This window comes from Schistocerca nitens, chromosome 1 (assembly GCF_023898315.1).
Source record: "Schistocerca nitens isolate TAMUIC-IGC-003100 chromosome 1, iqSchNite1.1, whole genome shotgun sequence".
NCBI lineage: Eukaryota > Metazoa > Arthropoda > Insecta > Orthoptera > Acrididae > Schistocerca > Schistocerca nitens.
Window position 1 is genome coordinate 1307516833 of NC_064614.1, and position 22517 is coordinate 1307539349.

The 22517-nt window shown below is 44.0% G+C and overlaps 1 protein-coding gene across 5 annotated transcripts in view; it reads left to right on the top strand.

Annotated features, from left to right (window-relative positions):
- Positions 1-22517, top strand: part of LOC126202545 (tight junction protein ZO-1) — a 731102-nt gene that overhangs the window by 368635 nt on the left and 339950 nt on the right. For all 5 annotated transcript variants that reach the window (XM_049936877.1, XM_049936873.1, XM_049936876.1 and 2 more), the window contains exon 3: positions 476-693. In XM_049936877.1, the coding sequence (XP_049792834.1) occupies positions 476-693 (218 nt within the window). The remainder of the gene's footprint in view (positions 1-475; positions 694-22517) is intronic.

A 22517-nucleotide genomic window follows, 5' to 3' on the forward strand; every position in this document is an offset into this window, starting at 1 on the left:
ATGTCTTCCAGGAGAGCCTCCTCGCTCCGGAAGGTGTTGCTCAAACCAGTGCCAAACGCCAACTACTACTGCTGAGCCCGTTGTGCCGTGCAGTGCCCGCGCGCATTTTCCCGCGCTCGGCTGCCATCCACCTTTTACCGCTCCCTGACAGACCGGGTATTCACCCGAGGTTTTGCATTCTACATATCCTAACACATTGCCTAAGTATGGACCAGACGCACAGTTACAATTAAACATCTTAGAACAGTTTCAACATTGGTTACATTTCAATTCTGTTACAATATTGCTTGACATTTGACATCAACATTAATATTCACATTGAAACTTATTTACCGTTTTCTTAACACAATGGCGTGAAACAAAAAAAAAAATTGGATTCAGAACATCAATTACACAAGTTAATTGAATAATCAGACGGGAAGAATTACTTACATGTACAATATTACAGAGTCGTTGCTGTTACACGCTGTTGCAGGGTGAACGACCGCATCATCTCGGCGAACGGCGTGTCGCTGGAGAACGTGGAGTACGCGACGGCGGTGCAGGTGCTGCGCGACTCCGGGTCGACGGTGTCGCTGGCGGTGCGCCGGCGCGTCGTGCTGCCCGGCTGCCCGCCGCCGCCGCCGCCCCCGCACGGCGCCGCGCACGCGCAGACGCTCAAGCTGTGCCTCACCAAGGCCAGCAAGAAGGACGGCAAGTAGCCATCTGACTGTCTAGATGTCTATGTCAGGATAAGACGTGTGGGGCAACGGTTATCTGTACATTTCTACGAAGTGGATGAGGGTGTAAATGGTGGGCGACGTATCTTCAGCGCTCGATATTATCGTAAAAGCGTTATTTTTGAAAGTGCCGGAGAGTTTAAGAGAGGCATCTGCCGCCATGGGCCGCGCTCCCGATAGTACAGGACGACTGGAAGTATAAGGTGGCGCCGGAAGAGCAGTTTGCAACCCACTTCGTACACCCTTCGGGAGAGAAAGTACAGCCTATATTTGCGGCCTTTTTAATGTGTTTATTCCAGGTAAGATGTCGGTCAGTTAACAGGGCTAAATACGATAACGACTCACGCTGAGGCAACGGAGAGTTGCCGGTCTGCGAGTTTCACCTCAGTCGTAAAAAAATCTCAAGCACCAAAGTAACTTTCGCGCGATGTATCGTTCCCAACTGACATAGATCGATGGAACTCGCGCGATATATAGAAAGTACTGCTGTAGTGTAGTATAGAAGGTAACTCGAAGAAATACGTAATGAGACGACACTCTTAGTGAAGTACAATAATTACACTGGAGTCACCGCGATGTACCGTGGCCCCAGGCATATTACGGGCCGCAGTAGGGCTCCCTGTGCAACGTCTCCCGTGCGCCAACCAGGCTCGCGAGGAGTCCTCGCGGAGGGCGCCCTGCGGCTCCAGCGGCGCCGTCGCTGCACTATGGTGCGCCGCAGCCCGCCTCCCGACTGCACCCCTCGCGTTTTCCACGGGGAACGGACAGGCCGCACCGTTACAACTCCTCCACCTGCGATCGTGCACTGTCGTCCGTGAACGAGACGTCACGGCCGAATGCACCCGCCCGAAAACACGTGTGCTGAAGGAGCAGGCATCTCGGTAACGGTGCGTCGTGTTCAAAGATGTGCGGTGTTGCCGAGAGCACAGGGAGTGGGCCGACGACGAGAGGGCTCGACTCAGTCTCCGTAGTAATTCTGGACGCACTCTCGTGTGCCGAGAGGCGGGAAAACGCGATACACCCAGTAACACTGTCCAGCGTGGTCGTTTTAGTAGTCCGGGTCCCGTGGTGACGGAAGACACGACGTCGCACGGGCCCGCCCACTTCCAAATCTCTGAACACTGCACACTCTCCGATCGCAGTACACTCCTTCCCCCGTGGCTGTATTCGTCCGTGACGTCTTTGTTTCTATGACAGTGCGCAACCGCATCGGACGGCACAGGTGGAGCAACAGTTGGAGCGAGAGGAGATTCAGCGAATGGACTGGCCTTGCCCCCCCCCCCCCCCCGCCCCCCAGCCGCACACACGAGACAAAGCAGCTCAATAGGCTGTGGAGTGGAAGGGGGTAGGCTAGCAATAGAACAGTGCATCACCATTGACTACACACTCATTTGTTGAACACACAAGTCAGGTATCACCCAAAAGGAACAATCAATACAAATTACAAAATAATATTCTTTTCCTTTAAGTCACTCAAAAATTTAAACAGGCAAATAGCAATCATTTAACTGAAAGCCTTTAAAGAAAGCGAGACTAGAAAATTTGAATGATGAGTTAAAATCATATTTAAATAGGCTCTGACCGAGCACATATTTCAAAACGAAATACTTCCTTTTTTTGAACCAGCGATCAAAATTAATTACATAATCCTCAACAACCATATTACATCCAAGACATTTAAGATTAAACAGTAATATATAACACAAGAGAGCTGCAGTCCCAAGTTTTAAGCAGCACGTTTCAGATGGACTGCACTGCAACAGTACAATACAAGTCCCTCAGAGGATCTCCTCACGCAGGAAGTTACTGCCGCAATCGACAAAATATCAACATCATTCCATGTACAGACCTAAAACAAACTAAAAGCTCTCTTAAGTTTGGTACAGTTAATTCCCTTTCAACATAACATACATCACAAGTCTAGCCCTAGGACGGCACCGACACCCCGCAATTTAGCACGCGAAAACCTACAGCGATGCCCTTATCCCGTATCCTTAAAAAATCCAAGAACAGAGAGCCGGCTCCCCAATAGCGGAACATTTAACCACGCGCAGCGTGCGGGTTTGCGGGATGCTGATCTCGCCCTCAACCTCAACACCAGTTCAAATACTAGTCAGCCTACAATCTTGAACCACCATACACATTCTTTCAGCTACTGCATAGAAAGCCAACGTGATAGGCAAACAGACCAGCATATGATAAAATGGCTCTGAGCACTATGGGACTCAACATCTTAGGTCATAAGTCCCTAGAACTTAGAACTACTTAAACCTAACTAACGTAAGGACATCACACACACCCATGCCCGAGGCAGGATTCGAACCTGCGACCGTAGCAGTCCGGCGGTTCCGGACTGCAGCGCCATATGATAAAAGCTTAAGCAATTTCCTTACTAGACAACCGTTATGAATAGTAGCCGTAATTTTTTTTTAACGTGAGCACACCCACAGTCAAAAGACAAACAACGCCAATCATAAGGACAGTAGCACATAAGCAAGTAGCAATGGTAACTTCTGCTTAGATTGGCTACAAATCAGCGCGTGATTTAACACACCAGAGAACAGTCTTTACAACATAACCATCAATACAATAGCAAATTACTCCCCTACGATTTCGATTCGCATTGCCATAGACAAAACGTGGAGAACGTATCACTTAGACCAACATAATGGTGCTCCCTCAGTTACCCCAAATAACTGACTCCCTTAGAACCAGACCTAATGAAACCACCACAGTTTTCGCCTCTAAATTGTCACCGTACAAGTGAGACTCAATCACAAATGTAATTTCACATCACCAGTTCCCGTATAGTCAATACAAGCGCCTGATTTTCACCCCTTTATAACGGCAGGCAGCAACATCGCACGGAAAAGAGCGTAGACACAAGTTCTTACCAATTCTCTTCTCCGAAAGCAGCCACCGCAACTCTCGGGAACCACTGGGACAGCCAATGCAAAAATCGTTACTCTTTCACACAAATTAGAGGACGCCCGCTTCCCGCTGCTTGCTACGGCGCCTTCCGTTCAGAGCCAACTTGTATATCTCGATGCGATAGGTCCGGTCCCACACTCGCTGCGTCAACCCGACAACCGTCTTCCACCACGCGCCGGAGCACCCCCCACCCCACAGGACCTCGCCTCGTTACTCCTCGCGTAGGCCCCAGAGGGCGCTGCTTACCGCCCTGACCGTGTCAGGAAAGATAAACCACCAGAGTGGCACTATCGATATGAGCCGCCACGGCTAACACACACACGTTTGGGTGTTGCGTTCCAAATACGTATTGCAGCACCTCCTCATGCCTCGAGGACCGTCCAGCTGCTGTAAACCGCGCTGCCGGAGTAATGGTACCCCTGCCACAAGAATTCCTTACTAACCGTATGGGCAGCACGGGAGAACGTTCCAGACCGTGCGTGGCCGTCTGTGGTGATCACACGTCCTATTCAGAACCGTGACCGGCCTTTTGGATTCTCCAGGGAACAATCGTAATTCCCGATGCCTTCACGTGTAATCATTGTGTTCAAATAAAAGTGTCATTTGTGTTTGCCTCAATCCGTATTTCTTTCAGTTACTTTCGAGTTTCATTGATCTGTGTTACTTACCAGTGATTTCGTTCTCAAGTTTTGCACACCAGTCTAAATAGCATGCCATTCTGTCGGGCAAATTTTCGCCTCACAAATGTTGCACTTCGCGTAATTTCGTGCAGGTGCTGCTATAACTTATATGGATGAAAAGGAGGTTCCGACAAGTCCCAGTTGTTGCTTTATCGTCGGCGTAGGGAGCTAGTCACCGCCGACCTGGTTTCCTGTCTTTCGTGTAAATACTGTACACGACAGGACGTAACACTGTAACATTACGGTAGTCCTGCCTCAGTCGGATATATGTGACTGGCTCGAATATCATTTCTCTCGAAAAAGGAAGGAGGTAATAATCTCGATTTTGTGCTCTGGGCATCAAGTTCGTGGGTACGTCCATCGTGCCAGAAGATGTCAGATGCCTTTCTATATCCAGGAATATTCCTCCTATTGATTTGCTGTGGCCAAATCCGAGGGATTGTTCGATAGAAGGTCTTTGTTGGCTTTCGGAAGAAATAGGGTGCGTATATGGTTAGCATGAGGGGATTTGTGTTCCCTTGAGCTTCATCAGGTCACGTACTGCCAACTTGCTAATGGACGTGAATTCTATTCTTCGGCTCATATTTCTTATCGAAGTCATTCGTCTGCTTATTTTGCTCTTCTCGACGAATTTTGCTGAGAAGTCAGGAAACGTTGTCAAGAAGAAGAAAGTTTTGTTGTTAGGTAGTTCACATGGTACAGGTATTGGGCAACTGTAGCAGGATGAACCAGGGTCAGGTTACTAGGTCACAAGTTTCTTTAAACCTAGTGCAAGTCAGGGTCAGCTGATAGAGGATGTATAAGTTCGCATTGCAAAGACTTCACAAAGAAAGACACCGTGGCAGTATGCGAGTGGGGCAGGCAACAAGACAGGGATCCTAATTATTCAATTGAGGGTGGCTTGGTAAAGATACAGGGTGTTTCAAAAATGACCGGTATATTTGAAACGGCAATAAAAACTAAACGAGCAGCGATAGAAATGCACCGTTTGTTGCAATATGCTTGGGACAACAGTACATTTTCAGGCGGACAAACTTTCGAAATTACAGTAGTTACAATTTTCAACAACAGATGGCGCTGCGGTCTGGGAAACTCTATAGTACGATATTTTCCACATATCCACCATGCGTAGCAATAATATGGCGTAGTCTCTGAATGAAATTACCCGAAACGTGTCTGGCGGAATGGCTTCACATGCAGATGAGTTGTACTGCTTCAGCTGTTCAATTGTTTCTGGATTCTGGCGGTACACCTGGTCTTTCAAGTGTCCCCACAGAAAGAAGTCACAGGGGTTCATGTCTGGCGAATAGGGAGGCCAATCCACGCCGCCTCCTGTATGTTTCGGATAGCCCAAAGCAATCACACGATCATCGAAATATTCATTCAGGAAATTAAAGACGTCGGCCGTGCGATGTGGCCGGGCACCATCTTGCATAAACCACGAGGTGTTCGCAGTGTCGTCTAAGGCAGTTTGTACCGCCACAAATTCACGAAGAATGTCCAGATAGCGTGATGCAGTAATCGTTTCGGATCTGAAAAATGGGCCAATGATTCCTTTGGAAGAAATGGCGGCCCAGACCAGTACTTTTTGAGGATGCAGGGACGATGGACTGCAACATGGGGCTTTTCGGTTCCCCATATGCGCCAGTTCTGTTTATTGACGAAGCCGTCCAGGTAAAAATAAGCTTCGTCAGTAAACCAAATGCTGCCCACATGCATATCGCCGTCATCAATCCTGTGCACTATATCATTAGCGAATGTCTCTCGTGCAGCAATGGTAGCGGCGCTGAGGGGTTGCCGCGTTTGAATTTTGTATGGATAGAGGTGTAAACCCTGGCGCATGAGACGATACGTGGACGTTGGCGTCATTTGGACCGCAGCTGCAACACGGCGAACGGAAACCCGAGGCCGCTGTTGGATCACCTGCTGCACTAGCTGCGCGTTGCCCTCTGTGGTTGCCGTACGCGGTCGCCCTACCTTTCCAGCACGTTCATCCGTCACGTTCCCAGTCCGTTGAAATTTTTCAAACAGATCCTTTATTGTATCGCTTTTCGGTCCTTTGGTTACATTAAACCTCCGTTGAAAACTTTGTCTTGTTGCAACAACACTGTGGAATTCCAACACCAGAAAAATCCTCTGTTCTAAGGAATAAACCATGTTGTCTACAGCACACTTGCACGTTGTGAACAGTGTGCTTACAGCAGAAAGACGACGTACAGAATGGCGCACCCACAGACTGCGTTGTCTTCTATATCTTTCACATCACTTGCAGCGCCATCTGTTGTTGAAAATTGTAACTACTGTAATTTCGAAAGTTTGTCCGCCTGAAAATGTACTGTTGTCCCAAGCATATTGCAACAAACGGTGTATTTCTATCGCGGCTCGTTTCGTTTTTATTGCCGTTTCAAATATACCGGTCATTTTTGAAACACCCTGTAGCTTCAGCAGCGACACATACTGGTGTTCGTTTTGAGCCTGTTCTGAGGCGCCATGATCGGACTCATTCAAATTCTTCTGGAAGGAGACTTCATTTAGAGGTGAAACGCCTGTTTGGATCAGATATGGGGTCTCACACCGGTGTGGTTCCTGTTGACTCTATCGGTAGGTGAGTCTATTACGGCCTTCCTCTCAACAGGAAAGGGAAGCGAAAACTGTCTGGGTTAATAGCAAATAACTTAGGGCATGGGGGCACTATCGCATGTCGTAAAGTATCAGTGGTTGCAAGTAACAGAAAAGCCGTTTTTTTTAGGACAGGGTCAGCAGAAAAAAAGATGTTGAGTGACAGGTTGAAATGACATTGATATTAATCAAACGGGCAGCCAGAAAGCAAATGTTAATGTACACAACTCATGCAAACAGCCCCTGGTTGAAACTCGAGATATTTAAAAACTGACAGAAAAATTAGGTTCATCCAGCGGTAATTCAGTTAGTGCACAAAATCAGTTAGCCTTATTGCATCAAAATATCTGAGGACTAAGAGGTAAGCTTAATGAGTTGCTTATTTGTGTTGAAGAATTAGGGTTCAGCAAACCAATGCTGCATGTCTGCATCTCTGAACATCATGTGACCACTGGTATAGATATGTTAAATGGTACAGGATCCAGGTTAGCCTCCTTCTGTAGAGAAAAAATGGAGAAAGAAGGAGCTGCCAAGTGTTTTAATTTCGAGAATATTCATATTAATAAATTTTACCCAGATCACAACTAGAAGCCTGTGTAACACAAGTAGTATTTCATAATAAGTCCTTTACGATAGTAAATATATATAGAGCATAGTCAGGAAACTTGTAAAAAATCTGGTAGCTCTGTTTTCTCATCTCGCAGTAAAAAACAAGGAAATAGTGGTTGGTGGTGACTTAAGTGTGGTTTTATTGAAAAGCTCTCTTAGTGAACAATTGTTGCAGTTGGTAATACTGATGTTCAATTTAATTCCTGCTGTGAACTTTGAAACTAGGGTATGTAAATGCTCAGAGACTGCCATTGGTAATACCTTTGTAGACAAATCTAGTGAAAAAAGTGATATCACAAAACCGTTAGTAAATGGGCTATCTGATCATGACGTGCAGTATCTTGTGTTAAATGATAAATCAGTCAAATATTGAGAATTTTGGGAGATTGCTCAAAGACATGAATTGGATAGAAGTTTACAATACTTCTGACTCAAATGGAAAATACGAAACATTCATTAATAAAGTTACTTCCTCTTTTGAAAAACTGTTTTCCCATAACGGTAACTCAAATCACACAGAAGTCGAAAAATAAACCATGGATTACACAAGCAATAAGGAAATCATGTGGGGCAAAAAGGAGACTGTGTCTGGTGTCTAGGAACAGCTCTGATGTTAACATTCTAATGCTTCACTAGGAATAATGCAAAATATTGAAGCAAGTAGTCCAGAAATTTAAGCAGCTTTATTATCAGAAGAAGATAATTACGCCAGGCACCAAAATAAATACTATATGGGATATAGCGAAGACAGAGACAGTTGAGGCCAAAAAGGAAGAGGTACAGATAGTCTAAAAATAAATGATACATTGGTAACAAGTGCATGTAGCATTACAAACCTCTTACACAAGTACTTTTTTTCTGTTACTGGCAGCTTACGGTTATCAGGTTCAGTAAACAGTGCAATGGAATGTCTGAAACCAGTGTATACAATTAACTTCAGTGAAATGGAAATGACTCTCACGTCTCCCAGGGAAGCAACATCGATCATAAAATTCTTAAAATGAAAGTATTTTTGTTGTTATGATAACATAACGAAGTTAATCAAAGAGTTGAGTAGTAACTTAAGTTATTTGTGTAACCAATCTCTTGTCACCGGAACATTTCGAGACTGGCAAAAATATGCTGAAGTTAAGTCGTTAAGTCTCTTTGCAAGAAGGGGGATAAAGGGATACCATCAAACTATCGATCAATTTCACACCTTTTGGCTTTTTCAAAAATTTTTGACATGGTTGTGTTCAAGTGTATTCTTAAGCATCTAACTACAGGTACACTACTGGCCATTAAAATTGCTACACCAAGAAGAAATGCAGATGATAAACGGGTATTCATTGGACAAATATATTATACTAGAACTGACATGTGATTACATTTTCACGCAATTTGGGTGCATATATCCTGAGAAATCAGTACCCAGAACAACCACTTCTGGCCGTAATAACGGCTTCGTACGCCTGGGCATTGAGTCAAACAGAGCTTGGATGGTGTGTACAGGTACAGCTGCCCATGCAGCTTCAACACGATATTACAGTTCATCAAGAGTGGTGAGTGGCGTATTGTGACGAGCCAGTTGCTCGGCCACCATTGACCACACGTTTTCAATTGGTGAGAGATCTGGAGAATGTCGTGGCCAGGGCAGCAGTCGAACATTTTCTGTATGCAGAAAGGCCTGTACAGGACCTGCAACATGCGATCGTGCATTATCCTGCTGAAATGTAGGGTTTCGCAAGGACCGAATGAAGGGTAGAGCCACGGGTAGTAACACATCTGAAATGTAACGTCCACTGTTCAAAGTGCCGTCAATCCGAACAAGAGGTGACCGTGACGTGTAACCAATGGCACCCCATACCATCACGTCGGGTGATACGCCAGTACGGCGATGACGAATACACGCTTCCAATGTGCGTTCACCGCGATGTCGCGAAACACGGATGCGACCATCATGATGCTGTAAACAGAACCTGGATTCATCCGAAAAAATGACGTTTTGCCATTCGTGCACCCAGGTTCGTCGTTCAGTACACCATCGCAGGCGCTCCTGTCTGTGATGTAGCGTCAAGGGTAACCGCAGCCATGGTCTCCGAGCTGATAGTCCATGCTGCTGCAAACGTCGTCGAACTGTTCGTGCAGATGGTTGTTGTCTTGCAAACGTCCCCATCTGTTGACTCAGGGATCGAGACGTGGCTGCACGATCCGTTACAGCCATGCAGATAAGATGCCTGTCATCTCGACTGCTAGTGATACAAGGCCATTGGGATCCGGCACGGCGTTCCGTATTACCCTCCTGAACCCACCGATTTCTTATTCTGCTAACAGTCATTGGATGTCGACCAACGCGAGCAGCAATGTCGCGATACGATAAACCGGAATCGTGACAGGCTACAATCCGACCTTTATCAAACTCGGAAACTTGATGGTACGCATTTCTCCTCCTTACACGAGACATCACAACAACGGTTCACCAAGCAACGCCGGTCAACTGCTGTTTGTGTATGACAAATCGTTGGGAAACTGTGGTGTAGTGATTTTAATGGCCAGTAGTGTAATATATTGTCCAAGTCACAGTTTGGTATGGTGAAGGCTATTTACAAGTACAATGCGATTGTACTTACTTCCTTATCTAACAAGTTAGAGGCTACTGACCTATGAAAAGACTTTGACTGTGAGAATCACAGCAGTCTCTTAAGTAAATTAGAATATTACGGTGTTACCTAACTATAGCAGGAAACGAAGGGTGCCATTTCGAAATACATGTGGAGTGAGCAAGCAGTCTTCGTCTGATTGGGAATAGATTGCATGTGGTGTTCCTCAAGGTTCCATCTTGGGTCCGCTGAGCTCTCGTGTTACATTTCCAGGTACTAACTTTGTTTTGTTTGCAGATGATACAAACATTGCAATAATTAAATAGCGAGACAACTACAGATTTAGAAATGGCTTCTAATCAAAATTTCTGTGATATTAATAAATGGTTTGAACCTAATTCGCTGTCACTAAACTTTGAAAAGGCCTTCTGTATGCAGTTCAGGACCTGTAAGAGATTTCCTTCTAGCATCTGTATACCATATGAAGACATGCAGATCGAAGAGGTTGACAGTGTTAAATTTTTGGGATTACAACTCGATAATAAATTGGGTTGGGAAGGGCATACCACAGAATTGCTGAAGTACCTAAACAAATATCTGTATTTGCAGTGCGAAAGATGTCAGATGTAGGAGATATAAATATAAATATACTTGCGTACTTTGCCCATTTTCATTCTATTGCGTCACATGGAATCATATTCTGGGGTAACTCGCCAAACCAAACAAAAATCTTTAGAGTGCAGAAGCGTGTAATAAGACTCATTTGTGGTGTAAATTCAAGAACATCAAATAGAAAATTAGGTTTTCTAACGACATATTCTCATTATATTTATTCCTTAATGAAATTTGTTACAAGTAATGTGTCTATTTCCAACCTATAGCTCAGTACATAGAAGAAGAACAAACTAAATAAAGACCTAAAAATCACATACTTTGGTCCAAAAAGGGGTCAAATATTCAGGAACACACATTTTCAGTAATTTTCCAACAACCTTTAAAAATTTAGTTTCAGGTACCGCACAGTTTAAACAGAGTTTGACTTTTCGATAGGCAACGCCTACTCCGTTGATGAACATCTTAACAGGGACTGTTAGACCAGCTGAAGTAAAAATGTCTGTTAGATTTCAGTTTTGACAGCACTTGGTCACAACAGTCAAGATTAGGTATTTTGTGTATGATAATTAAAAGTGTACAACTCTATTTCATTCTGACTGTGTATTAATTCTGTAAATATTAGTTTAGTGTAATGTATTCACATATTTTGACGCTCTCCTGACAAATAATCAGGGAAGTAAATATTATATTAAAATACTCTTATGTTTTTTATGTTGTACTTTCTGACATGTTCCACACCCACGAGAATCGTCTAATTTTTGAGTTTGTGGAACGAAAACTGAATCTAATCTAATGTTATCTAATTGTAGCGTATAACTGCATTTAACTAATTATATCTCCACTGATTCTCATCATTTTAATTGTGATTGACTCGAATTAAATTCGATGAAAACTGTTACAGAGCAACTTGAACGCTGCATTTCGTTATAAACGTAAAGTTCGTAATGATTTACAATGGGAACAGAGGACGTGCTACGTCGTTTTCATCTACATCTCCTTCTTCCTCGGGTTACAAAGTAGCTTCTTATTCGTCAGCCACTGTGTTTAGGCGTAGCGGCTAACGTTACACAGAATAGGGTCCCTCAGATTGGCAATGGAAAAGTAGCACAAATAGGAAAATGTTGGACGCCTTCTTCTGTAGAACTGTCCGCGCGGAAGCACACGCCGAGTGGCTGTATGGGGTGGCGCGTCGGACACGGCCGGCAAGGCGGGGGGGGGGGGGGGGGGGGCGCCGCCATCTGCGCGCTGCGCCCTGCTGTGGCGACACGTCCCGTCCCGCAGCCACACGTCTCCCAATGGTGGGATGATGCACGTCAGAGGCTTCTAGTTCGTTAATACAAGAAATCTTTGCTCCTCCACGTAGTCGCGAAAATTTTTGAGAGCAAGAACAATGGCCAACACCGACTTGTCTGCTTTTTCTTACAAGGGAACCTCCCCATCGCACCCCCCTCAGATTTAGTTACAAGTTGGCATAGTGGATAGGCCTTGAAAAACTGAACACAGATCAACCGAGAAAACAGGAAGAAGTTGTGTGGAAGTATGAAAAAAATAAGCAAAATATACAAACAGAGTAGTCCATCGGCAAGATAGGCAACATCAAGGAGAGTGTTAGCTCAGGAGTGCCGTGGTCCCGTGGTTAGCGTGAGCAGCTGCGGAACGAGAGGTCCTTGGTTCAAGACATCCCTCGAGTGAAAAGTTTACTTTCTCTATTTTCGCAAAGTTATGATCTGTCCGTTCGTTCATTGACGTCTCTGTTCACTGTAATAAGTTTAGTGTTTGTGTTTTGCGACCGCACCGCAAAACCGTGCGATTAGCGGACGAAAGGACGTGCCTCTCCAACGGGAACCGAAAACATTTGATCGCAAGTGCATACGTCAACCGATTCCTCCACAGGAAAACACGTCTGATATATTCTATACGACACTGGTGACGGCTTGTGCGTCACATGACAGGAATATGTTGTAGACCCACCTAACTTGTACACTTGGCGAATGAGTAAAAAGATTCTTCTACCTTGCCCGATTTAGGTTTTCTTGTGGATGTAATAATCACTCCCAAAAAAGTGATGAAAACATAAGAGTTTGTCACATAAACTGCAACAAGTGAATGCAAGAGTTTCACAGTCGCACAGTTTCCCTTGTGCTCTGTCAAAACATACGTTTTTAACGTTTTCAAATTTTTCCGTGTGTAGACCGTCAAATTCTGCATATGTCCAAGCAAATGTGAACATGTCCTGGAATTTCGGACAGCGAAGTTTATTATGTGTGAGTGCCTGAACTTTCATAATTGACACACGATCACGTAAACAATACTGCTCTGTGTACCTGTGCAGCTTCGCAAAATCATAGAATCTTTTCACAAAGTATTTCACTTGCCGAAAACCAAACACATCTAACGGTTGCACAAGAGGTGTACAACCTGGAGGAATGGTAATCACGTCTACTCCCACACTAAAATTGTACAATGCCTGATCCTTATGCCCTGTATAACTGTCAAGGAGATAATAATTGTCTCAAAATAAAAAAATTAAACTTTTCACTCGAGGGAAGAATTGAACTAAGGACCTCTCGTTCCGCAGCTGCTCACGCTAACCACGGGACCACGGCGTTCCTGAGCTCATTCTATCCTTGATCTTGCCTATGTTGCGCATGGACTACTCAGTTTGTATATTTTGCTTATTTTTTCATAGTTCCACACAACTTCTTCCTGTTTTCTCGATTGATCTGTGTTCAGTTGTTCAAGGCCTATCTACTGTGCAACTTATAACTAAATCTGAGAGCGGTGCGGTGGGGAGGTTCCCTTGTTACCATAGTAGTGAGATTTTAGAGGCACTTGGTAGCTGTCGGTCGCTCCACACCGTTGACCCTGTGTGAAATGGTGTCTGCGAACCTAAGTTCGAAGCATCAGAGGCCTCCTTAATAGACTTTTTTGGATCGTAGTTAATTGAGGAAGAAGGTGTAGTGAGCGCCAGGTTTAAAGTTGTCTAATGTATGTTGTCATTTGGTAGACCACTGCGACCGCACTTTTTTTTTTTTTTTTTTTTTAAAGCAACGGACGTAGAGGCTTTAAATAACCAGAGTGTGCAGAATACATTTCCTGTAATGGGTTCGCTAACCGGAACGGACTTTAGGTACTTCACATCAATTGGAGGTGATAACTTTCGAATAGCCTCGGTATATTTAGGTGTTGGTGTTATACCATAAGCGTGGATGCGTGTCCCAGATACATTATTTGCCTAACGAAGAAGATGCACTTTTCTTTGTTGCGCCTTAAATTAGCTCGTTGCAGAGCTCGAAACAAGGACTCCAAATTTTCTCAAGGACAGCTCTAATCTTTTCCACTAATTTCATAGCCTTAAGATAACTGACGGTGCCCGGAACGCTGCTATGTAAATGTGTGGAAAGCTGCTGGAGCACTAGAGACGCCAAACCACAACTTTTGTATCGGAATAAACCAAACGGAGTGCTTATCACTAAAATTTTTTTGCGACTCTTCATGCAGGGGTAATTGAAGGTAAGCTTCCTTTAGGTCGACTTTGGATAAAAAAAAATTACACCTCCGCCGATCTTCGCCACGATATGATCCTTTTGGGACCGGATATGTGTCCACATTCTTTTGTGAATTAATTGTGACTTTGAAAGTCATCGCAGAGTCCATCAGGTTTCTCGGTAGCAGAGTCCGAGCCCGACTGGTTTCTTGACAGACGCTACCGCTACAATTTCTGTCTGTACTATTTTGTTTTAACTTTCCAAGACGGTGTATCTTTCGTTTTCTGTGATATCCACCAAGACTTTGCACTTTGATTCGACTTTCTGAGAGATTGTAGGTTTGCACTGACTGTACGGATCCAACTGAAGACCAATAAATAAAAATAAGAAAAATGACAACTGTGTGCTTCAGTGTGGTAAGCGCTTCGTAGCACGAGTCACTTGTAGTTTTGCTATCAGAAATCGCTGAGATCTTTAGTAAGGCGAATGTGAGCTAGGCATAGTACTCACCTTACCGCCTTAGAGAAAAGAGCCCCTGACATTGCGTTTCTGCAACTCGACCACAATAAATCTTGATGAGACTGTGGTATCATTACGTTGCAGATTAGCACAGATTTGATCTCCTACCATTTTTTTTAACTGTAAATGTGCTGGTGTCCAAAACTTAGGGACGAAACTAACTCTCGCATGATGTGTCACTGCCAAATAACATACTGATGATGAACTTGAACTGCACATAGAAAGAACTCATGCTGTATTGTGCAGAAGGTTGTGTTGTTATTGTTGTTGCTGTTGTGGTCTTCAGTCCAGACACTTGTTTGATGCAGCTCTCCATGCTACTCCATCCAGTGCAAGCCTCTTCATCGCCGAGTAACTACTGCAACCTATTTCCTTCTGAATCTGCTTAGTGTATTCATCTCTTGGGCTCCCTCTACGATTTTTACCCCCTACGCTTCCCTGTAGCACTAAATTGGTGATCCCTTGATGCCTCAGAACGTGTCTTACCAACCGATTCCTTCTTCTAGTCAAGTTGTGCCACAAATTCCTCTTCTCCCCAATTCTTTTCAGTACTCCTCATTAGTTACGTGATCTACCCACCTAATCTTCAACATTTTTCTGTAGCACCACATTTCGAAGGCTTCTATTCTCTTCTTGTCTAAACCGTTCGCCCATGTTTCACATCCGTAGATGGTTACACTCCTTATAAATACTTTTAGAAATGATTTCCTTACACTTAAATCTATACTCGATCTTAACAAATTTCTCATATCATTAACATAACTAAGGAACAAGAGTGGCCCCAACACTGATCTCTGGGGCACCCCTCGCTTGACAGGACCCCACTCAGACCCCACATCACAGCCGTTATCAACATTGTGAATAATGACCTTCTGCTGCCTGGTGCTGAAGTAAGGGGTGAACCAATTGTGAGCTACTTCACGTATTCCGTAATGGTCCAACTTCTGGAGCAATATTTTGTGATGAACACAATCAGATGCTTTAGTTAAATCAAAAAATATTCCAAGCGTTCGAAACCTTGTGTTTAACCCATCCAGCACCTCACAGAGAAAAGAGAATGTAGGATTTTCAGTTGTTAAACGACTTCTGAAGCCGAACGGTACATTTGATAGCAAATCGTGTGATATAAAATGATCAATAATCCTTACATACACAGCCTTTTAAATTACTTTTGCAAACACTGATGGCATAGAAATAGGTCTAAAATTACGTACATTATCCCTTTCTCCCTCTTTATAAAGCGGCTTTACTAGAGAGTACTTTAATCGCTTAGGAAACGGACCATTCCTAAAGGAAAAATTACAAGTATGGCTAAATACAGGGCTAAATGTGCAGCGCAGTACTTTAATATCCTTCTAGACACTCCATCATAACTATGAGAGTCTTTAGTCTTCAGTTATTTCATTATTGACTCAATCTCCATCTTGTCTGTATCACCGAGGAGTATTTCAGACATCAATCTAGGACAGGAATTTGCAAAGAAAGTTACATGATTCCCTGTAGAAACTAAATTTTTATTTAATTCACCAGAAATGCTCAGGAAATTATTGTTAAATACTGTACATGTATCTGATTTATCAGTAACAGAAATATTTTTACTGCGAACTGACTTTATATCATCGACCTTGTGCTGCTGACCAGACACTTTCTTCACAGCTGACCATATGGTTTTATTTTTATCCTTTTCCTTAGCTATTTGCATACCACATACACTTTGCCTTCCTATTAACATTTTTAAGTACCTTACAATACTGTTTGTATTGGGCTACTGTAGCTTGATTGTCACTGCTTCAAACATTTTCATATACTTCCCGCTTTGTTCTACAAGATATCCTTATTCAACTATCAGCCTCCGGGGCTGCCTATTACTGTTAGTACCCCGTTTAGAACGTTGTAATGGAAAGGAACTCTCAAAAAGCATGAAAAATGTGTTAAGGAAATTATTGTATTTATCATCTATGTTATCGGCACTATAAACATCCTGCCACTCTTGTTCCTTGACAAGGTTTAAAAAACTCTCTTTTGCTGTTGGATTTAACTTGCCTACATAGTTCGTAATTAAATATGACATTTGCTTGAGTACAAAAGCCTTTTGGTGTTAAAATTTGTGCATCATGGTCTGAAAGGCCATTCACGGTTTCACTTACAGAATGCCCATCTAGTAATGAAGAATGAATAAAAATATTGTCTATGGCTGTGCTACTGTTCGCCTGCACCCTAGTTGGAAAAAAACACAGTCTGCATCAGGTCATATGAATTTAGGAGACCTACTAACATCCTTTTTCTTGCACCATCATATTCAAAATTAATTCTGAAGTCACCACATATAAATAATTTCTGATACTTCCTACATAGTGAACCAAGAACTTTCTCTAGCTTGAGCAGAAATGCTCTGAAGTCAAAGTTAGGAGACCTGCAAACAATAACAATTAGAAGTTTAGTTTCACTAAATTCAACTGCCCCTGCACAACATTCAAATATCTGTTCAGTGCAGTGTCGTGATATGTCTATGAACTCAAATGGAAAACTGTTCTTCACGTACATAGCCACTCCCCCACCCCGCAAGGAACTCCTTGAGAAACAGCGAGCTAATCTGTATCCTGGTGAAGGAAGCCGCTAAATTGTCAAATTATTTAACTGGCGCTCTGAAATACGGACAGTTTCAGAGTCAATATGTATAAGCAGTTCACTTTGTCTCTAATACCTCATATTGTTGCTGTGGTCTTCAGTCCAGAGACTGGTTTGATGCAGCTCTCTGATGCTACTCTATCCTGTGCAAGTTTCTTCATCTCCCAGTACCTACTGCAACCTACACCCTTCTGAATCTGTTTAGTGTATTCGTCTCTACGATGTTTACCCTCTACGCTGCCCTCCAAAACTAAATTGGTGATCCCTTGATGCCTCAGAATATGCCCTACCAACCGATCCCTTCTTCTAGTCAAGTTGTGCCACAAATTTCTCTTCTCCCCAATTCTGTTCAATACCACCTCATTAGTTATGTGATCTACACATCTAATCTTCAGCATTCTTATGTAGCACCACATTTTAAAAGCTTCTATTCTCTTCTTGTCGAAACAGTTTATAGTCCACGTTTCACTTCCATACATGGCTACACTCCATACAAATACTTTCAGAAACGACACTCGACGTTAGCAAATTTCTCTTCTTCAGAAACGCTTTCTTTGCCATTGCCAGTCTACATTTTATATTCTCTCTACATAGACCATCGTGAGTTATTTTGCTCCCCAAATAGCAAAACTCATTTACTATTTTAAGTATCTCATTTCCTAATCTAATTCCCGCACGTAGCATGACCCGATTTAATTTGAGTACATTCCATTATCCTCGTTTTGCTTTTGTTGATGTTCATCTTATATATTTTATATTTTGATGAAATATGCTAATTCCTACTCTACTTGGAAACATTACATCCTCGGAAGATGAGCCCTTAGTTAGAGGGACTTCCTTTAAGCACGTATACCTGTCAGCTGACTTCAGTCTAAAAAAGGTGCAGCTCTAACACCAACTACTACAGGAATTTTTCCATGAGTGACTCCACCACCAGCACCACCAGCACCACCACCACCACCACCACCACCACCCATTACACTGTCACCTACAAGCTTCCCAAACCTATTGAGGTGCAGGCCTTGCCTAGTGAAACCCCGATACACCCAACCGGCACCACTGAGATGTGACCCATGCCCTCCGCCATCAGTGCCCTCCCCAGCCTCATGTTACCGCAGCTAACAGCCGCATTAAGGTGAGGCCGATCATGACGCTGAAACTGTTGCACGCAATGCACAGCAGTGCCTCTAGTCTGAGTAGCCGCCTTTACCAGGTCACCACCTACATCGTATTCCCCGTCAGTGTGACAAGCGTATCCTCTTTTATCTTTGTAAATCTCAAAGTGTGGAAGACGCCAGCGAGACCTGTACGAATCACGTTACATCGGCATGTGGAATTACACACATCGGCCTCGTCACACTCGGCCTCGGTTAAGTAGTAGTTCTCGCGCTAGTGAATTACGGAAGTTACTTGCGCGTACGTGAGCGTGGACCGTTTTCCCGGCGTGCCCGGCGCGCGCTGCTTGCTGGGACGGCGCGACCGCCCTCGCCTCGGCCGTCGCTTACACACGGATGGCCGAGGGATCGGTTAACGCTGGCGATGACGTCCTCGTTTGCTGAAAGGGACGTACGACTAGTAAAAATTTGTTCGACGAGCGTTTCTTGAACTTCGAGAAATCATTTTTCAAACTCTAATCAGAGGAATGCGCTAAAATCGTCTCTCGCACGAGGAAATCGCCACAGGTTTGCTTAGACTTACCATTATGGCACTGGAATTTGCAACCACGCATTGAGCCGTGCAACTGTTCAATGCACTCGCAGAAAGTTTGCGAGCCTTTGTTGTTGTAAGTGAAAAAATTACGCTTTTCAGCAGCGACGTCAGTTTGGGAGGCGTAATAATTTGCCAAGTTCCGTTTTAACTGTAGGAACGTTAATTGAGTAGAGTGTACTTGAGGATTAAGTCTGCCAGTATCAGCCCCAGTGTCGTCTTCTTTGTCCTCATCCCTTTTCGTGAATCGGGATCGGCATTCATATACGCGCAGCTGGTAGGCATCATCTTCGCTGAGGCTCATTTTCTTCGTGTCACTCTGCACGTTCGTCAGTTAGCTGGTTTGAGGTGTTGCTTTGCCTCTCTTTTTCGTAGCCGTGCAAAGGTCTTCGTGTCGTTTGATCGTAGGGTCTATCACCTCAGCGTGGATTCTCAGATTTTTTCGTATATTTGGACCACCTTAAAACTACTCCTTTCGAATTCATTGCGCAATTTAGCTCAATTTTACTCCTCCTGCCTTACGTAACGTGCGCACTTCTTTTGTACGGAGCATAGGCAAGCAAGAAATCTTTGCGCCTCGCCTGTGATTTCTGGGGCAAACGACTGCTGTCGCAGCATGGCTGGTTAGTTCAGACGTGTCTCCGATTTCTTGTTGAAAGTCATGAATGGAGGCGGTGAAAAGCTCCTCTGTACCCTGCATCTTTTGCAGCAAGATAACGAATTGTGTCGAGATATCCAGCAATGCAGTTCTATACGTACGGGCGTCACTATTAGAAGGGTTTCAAAATTGTTTCACTGTGAGCCGTTGGAAAGTTGCAATGCAGTATGCATCCACGCCTTAAATGCATCATTTATTTCGAAAATCCCATACTCTTCGCCTTTTTTGCTGTGACCATCGTCACAATGTGCTGTATTGCACGCTAAGGATTCGTTTCACTTTATCAATGTCACTATTCAAGTATGGAGTGACAGAATTGAATCAGAGTCACAACATTCATTTCGAGTACAGTAAAAACTGTTGTAACTCTTACGAAGAGTGTGAGTGTGAAACGCGGAAGTGTCACACGAGGCCGGTAACTTCACTCGCTCGCTGTCTCGTAAACAAAATAGTTTGTTCGTCCCAAATTCTGTCCATTTCAGGAATGCTGGCTGGACAGCAGGGCGCTGTCAAGGCAGTTGACACTCGTAGGCAGTTGACCCCGTATAGAGCTGTCGATGACACTCGTACACAATTCGCTATCGTTGGGCCGTGCTGCCCCGTAAATACTCGATGAGCGGTGGGATACTGTGAGATCTAGTTCAGTTCACGCGGTTGTCGTTGTAAAGTAGTGCGACCACGTTGGTGCCCGACCGGGCACGGTGCTAACGTCTGCGGAGCAATTACCCGGCAGACGCGGTTGTACGGCGGGAGGCCGCAGTGCCCCAATGATGTCTGTACATTACGCTTTTACTTGTTATCTAAAACCGAAGCACCGTATGTTCTCTGCATTAGTAATCAGTGAGGAACTAAACAGACACACAGGGCACATCACAATATCTTCTAACAAAAATATAACTTAGTTCACAAAAAAAAAAAAAAAAAAAAAATCATCGACCATTATGCCGTACAGGTCCCTGCTCGTGTGTTTATGGAAATAGCAACCTGTTGTTGTGCTTGTGAGTGCATGTGTCGTGAAATTGGAAACACTAGCTAGCCCCGTTATTACAGGAGCATATCGGAGTTTTAAAAATAACATATATTTCAGGTTCCGCCGCAATTCACCACACACGTTACGGGCGCCGCACAGTGCTTAAAGTGGCCACGCGACAGTTGAGCAACTGTTGCAGAGATGTTGTGCCGAGGTTCATACACACAAATACAGTGTGTATGTAGTCTACGTACATAACTGGTGTGGAGGTAATAGCAGGAAGATACAGTAAAATAAAACCCCAGATGTATAGCTTACCACTCGAATACCAGAAACGCTAAAAATTGTGATCTTAAAGCCATGTAATATTACGGAAATGAAGCATATGAAAAGGGAATGAAAGTGCCACGACTTATTACGTGGCTGCACGGTGCCCCCGTATTGTGTCCAAAACCGAGAAGATTTTGTTCAAATGTTGTTATCACTATAGTGGCAACTGCGTTTATTCTGCCCCTGTAACACTTCCTAGCAAAATTGTGGAGAAGTTTTCCATTTGACATGTCTTCTTGTTCAATTAAAACTCTGTCAGGGTGGTCCTTTACGTGGTTATAAATATGTTTCTCCTCCATTCTATTTTTATATTTTAAATTTGCAGTTATTACGTAGCTCTAAGAGCACAACATTTAGCATTTTATATGTTCGACTGCTAAATGATACACCTCGAGTTTCAATTTAATCTGTTGTTTGATATTCGGTGAGAGGTTCAGACAGCGAGGTCATGGATCCCATCGGATAGGGAAGGATGGGGCAGGGAGTCGGCCGTGCCGTTTCAAAATAACTATCCCGGTATTTGGCTAAACCGATTTAGGGAAACCACGGAAAACCTGAACCAGGATGGCCTGACGCGGGTTTGAACCGTCGACCTCCCGAATGCTGGTCCAGTGCGCTAACCACTCCGCCAGCTCGCTCGGTAATTCACTCTGTGTCGCTGCTATTACGTCCACATGAAACCCACAAGCCCTCCTCATACCCTGCCGCACGTCGAAATTGGCGGGAAGAAGACTCAGTCGACTGGATATTTGGTGGAGAATCGATGGCAGTGTGTGGAATATTTGTTTAAGCAATTTCCAGTAGACAAGGCAGTCTGTGGAGCACTGTTTATTCAAACAGTTTATTGGATACAAGGCGATGTATGGAATATGGTTTATTTATTTACTTGAAGAATCCGACAGGAAATCGATTGCTGTGTATAGAATATGGTTTGAACAATTTCTGATAGACAAGGCAATGCATGGAATATTGTTCATCTAAACAACTTATGGGATACAAGTCAGCGTTTGAAGTATAGTATATTTATTTATTTAAAGAATTGGTGCGGAAATTGATTGCAGTGTAGGAAATACAGTTTATTTAAACATTTTGAAGTTGAGAAGGTAGTCTGTAATATTTAAACAATTTTTTATCGGAATTGGAGAAGGGATAGCGCCAACATAGCTCACCGCCCGTAATGACACAACTGTTAAAAACCGTGCGCCGGCCAACCCGTGCACCGCGCACACTGGGCGTCGCAGTAATCATCGAACGACCGTGGCAACCTTTTGATATTCGATGCCTGAGAAATTCCTGTTGAAACACATGCTCTCCCTCTCTGCATCTCTCTCCCTCAAGTGGTTGCTCCCTGTTTGTGTTGTGTGACCCAACGTATACAAACACACAAAGACCAAGATTTCCACCCCCCGCCACTCACCCATCCTCCATTCCATCCCCCTCACCGGTCCCCTAGCCGCTTATGCAG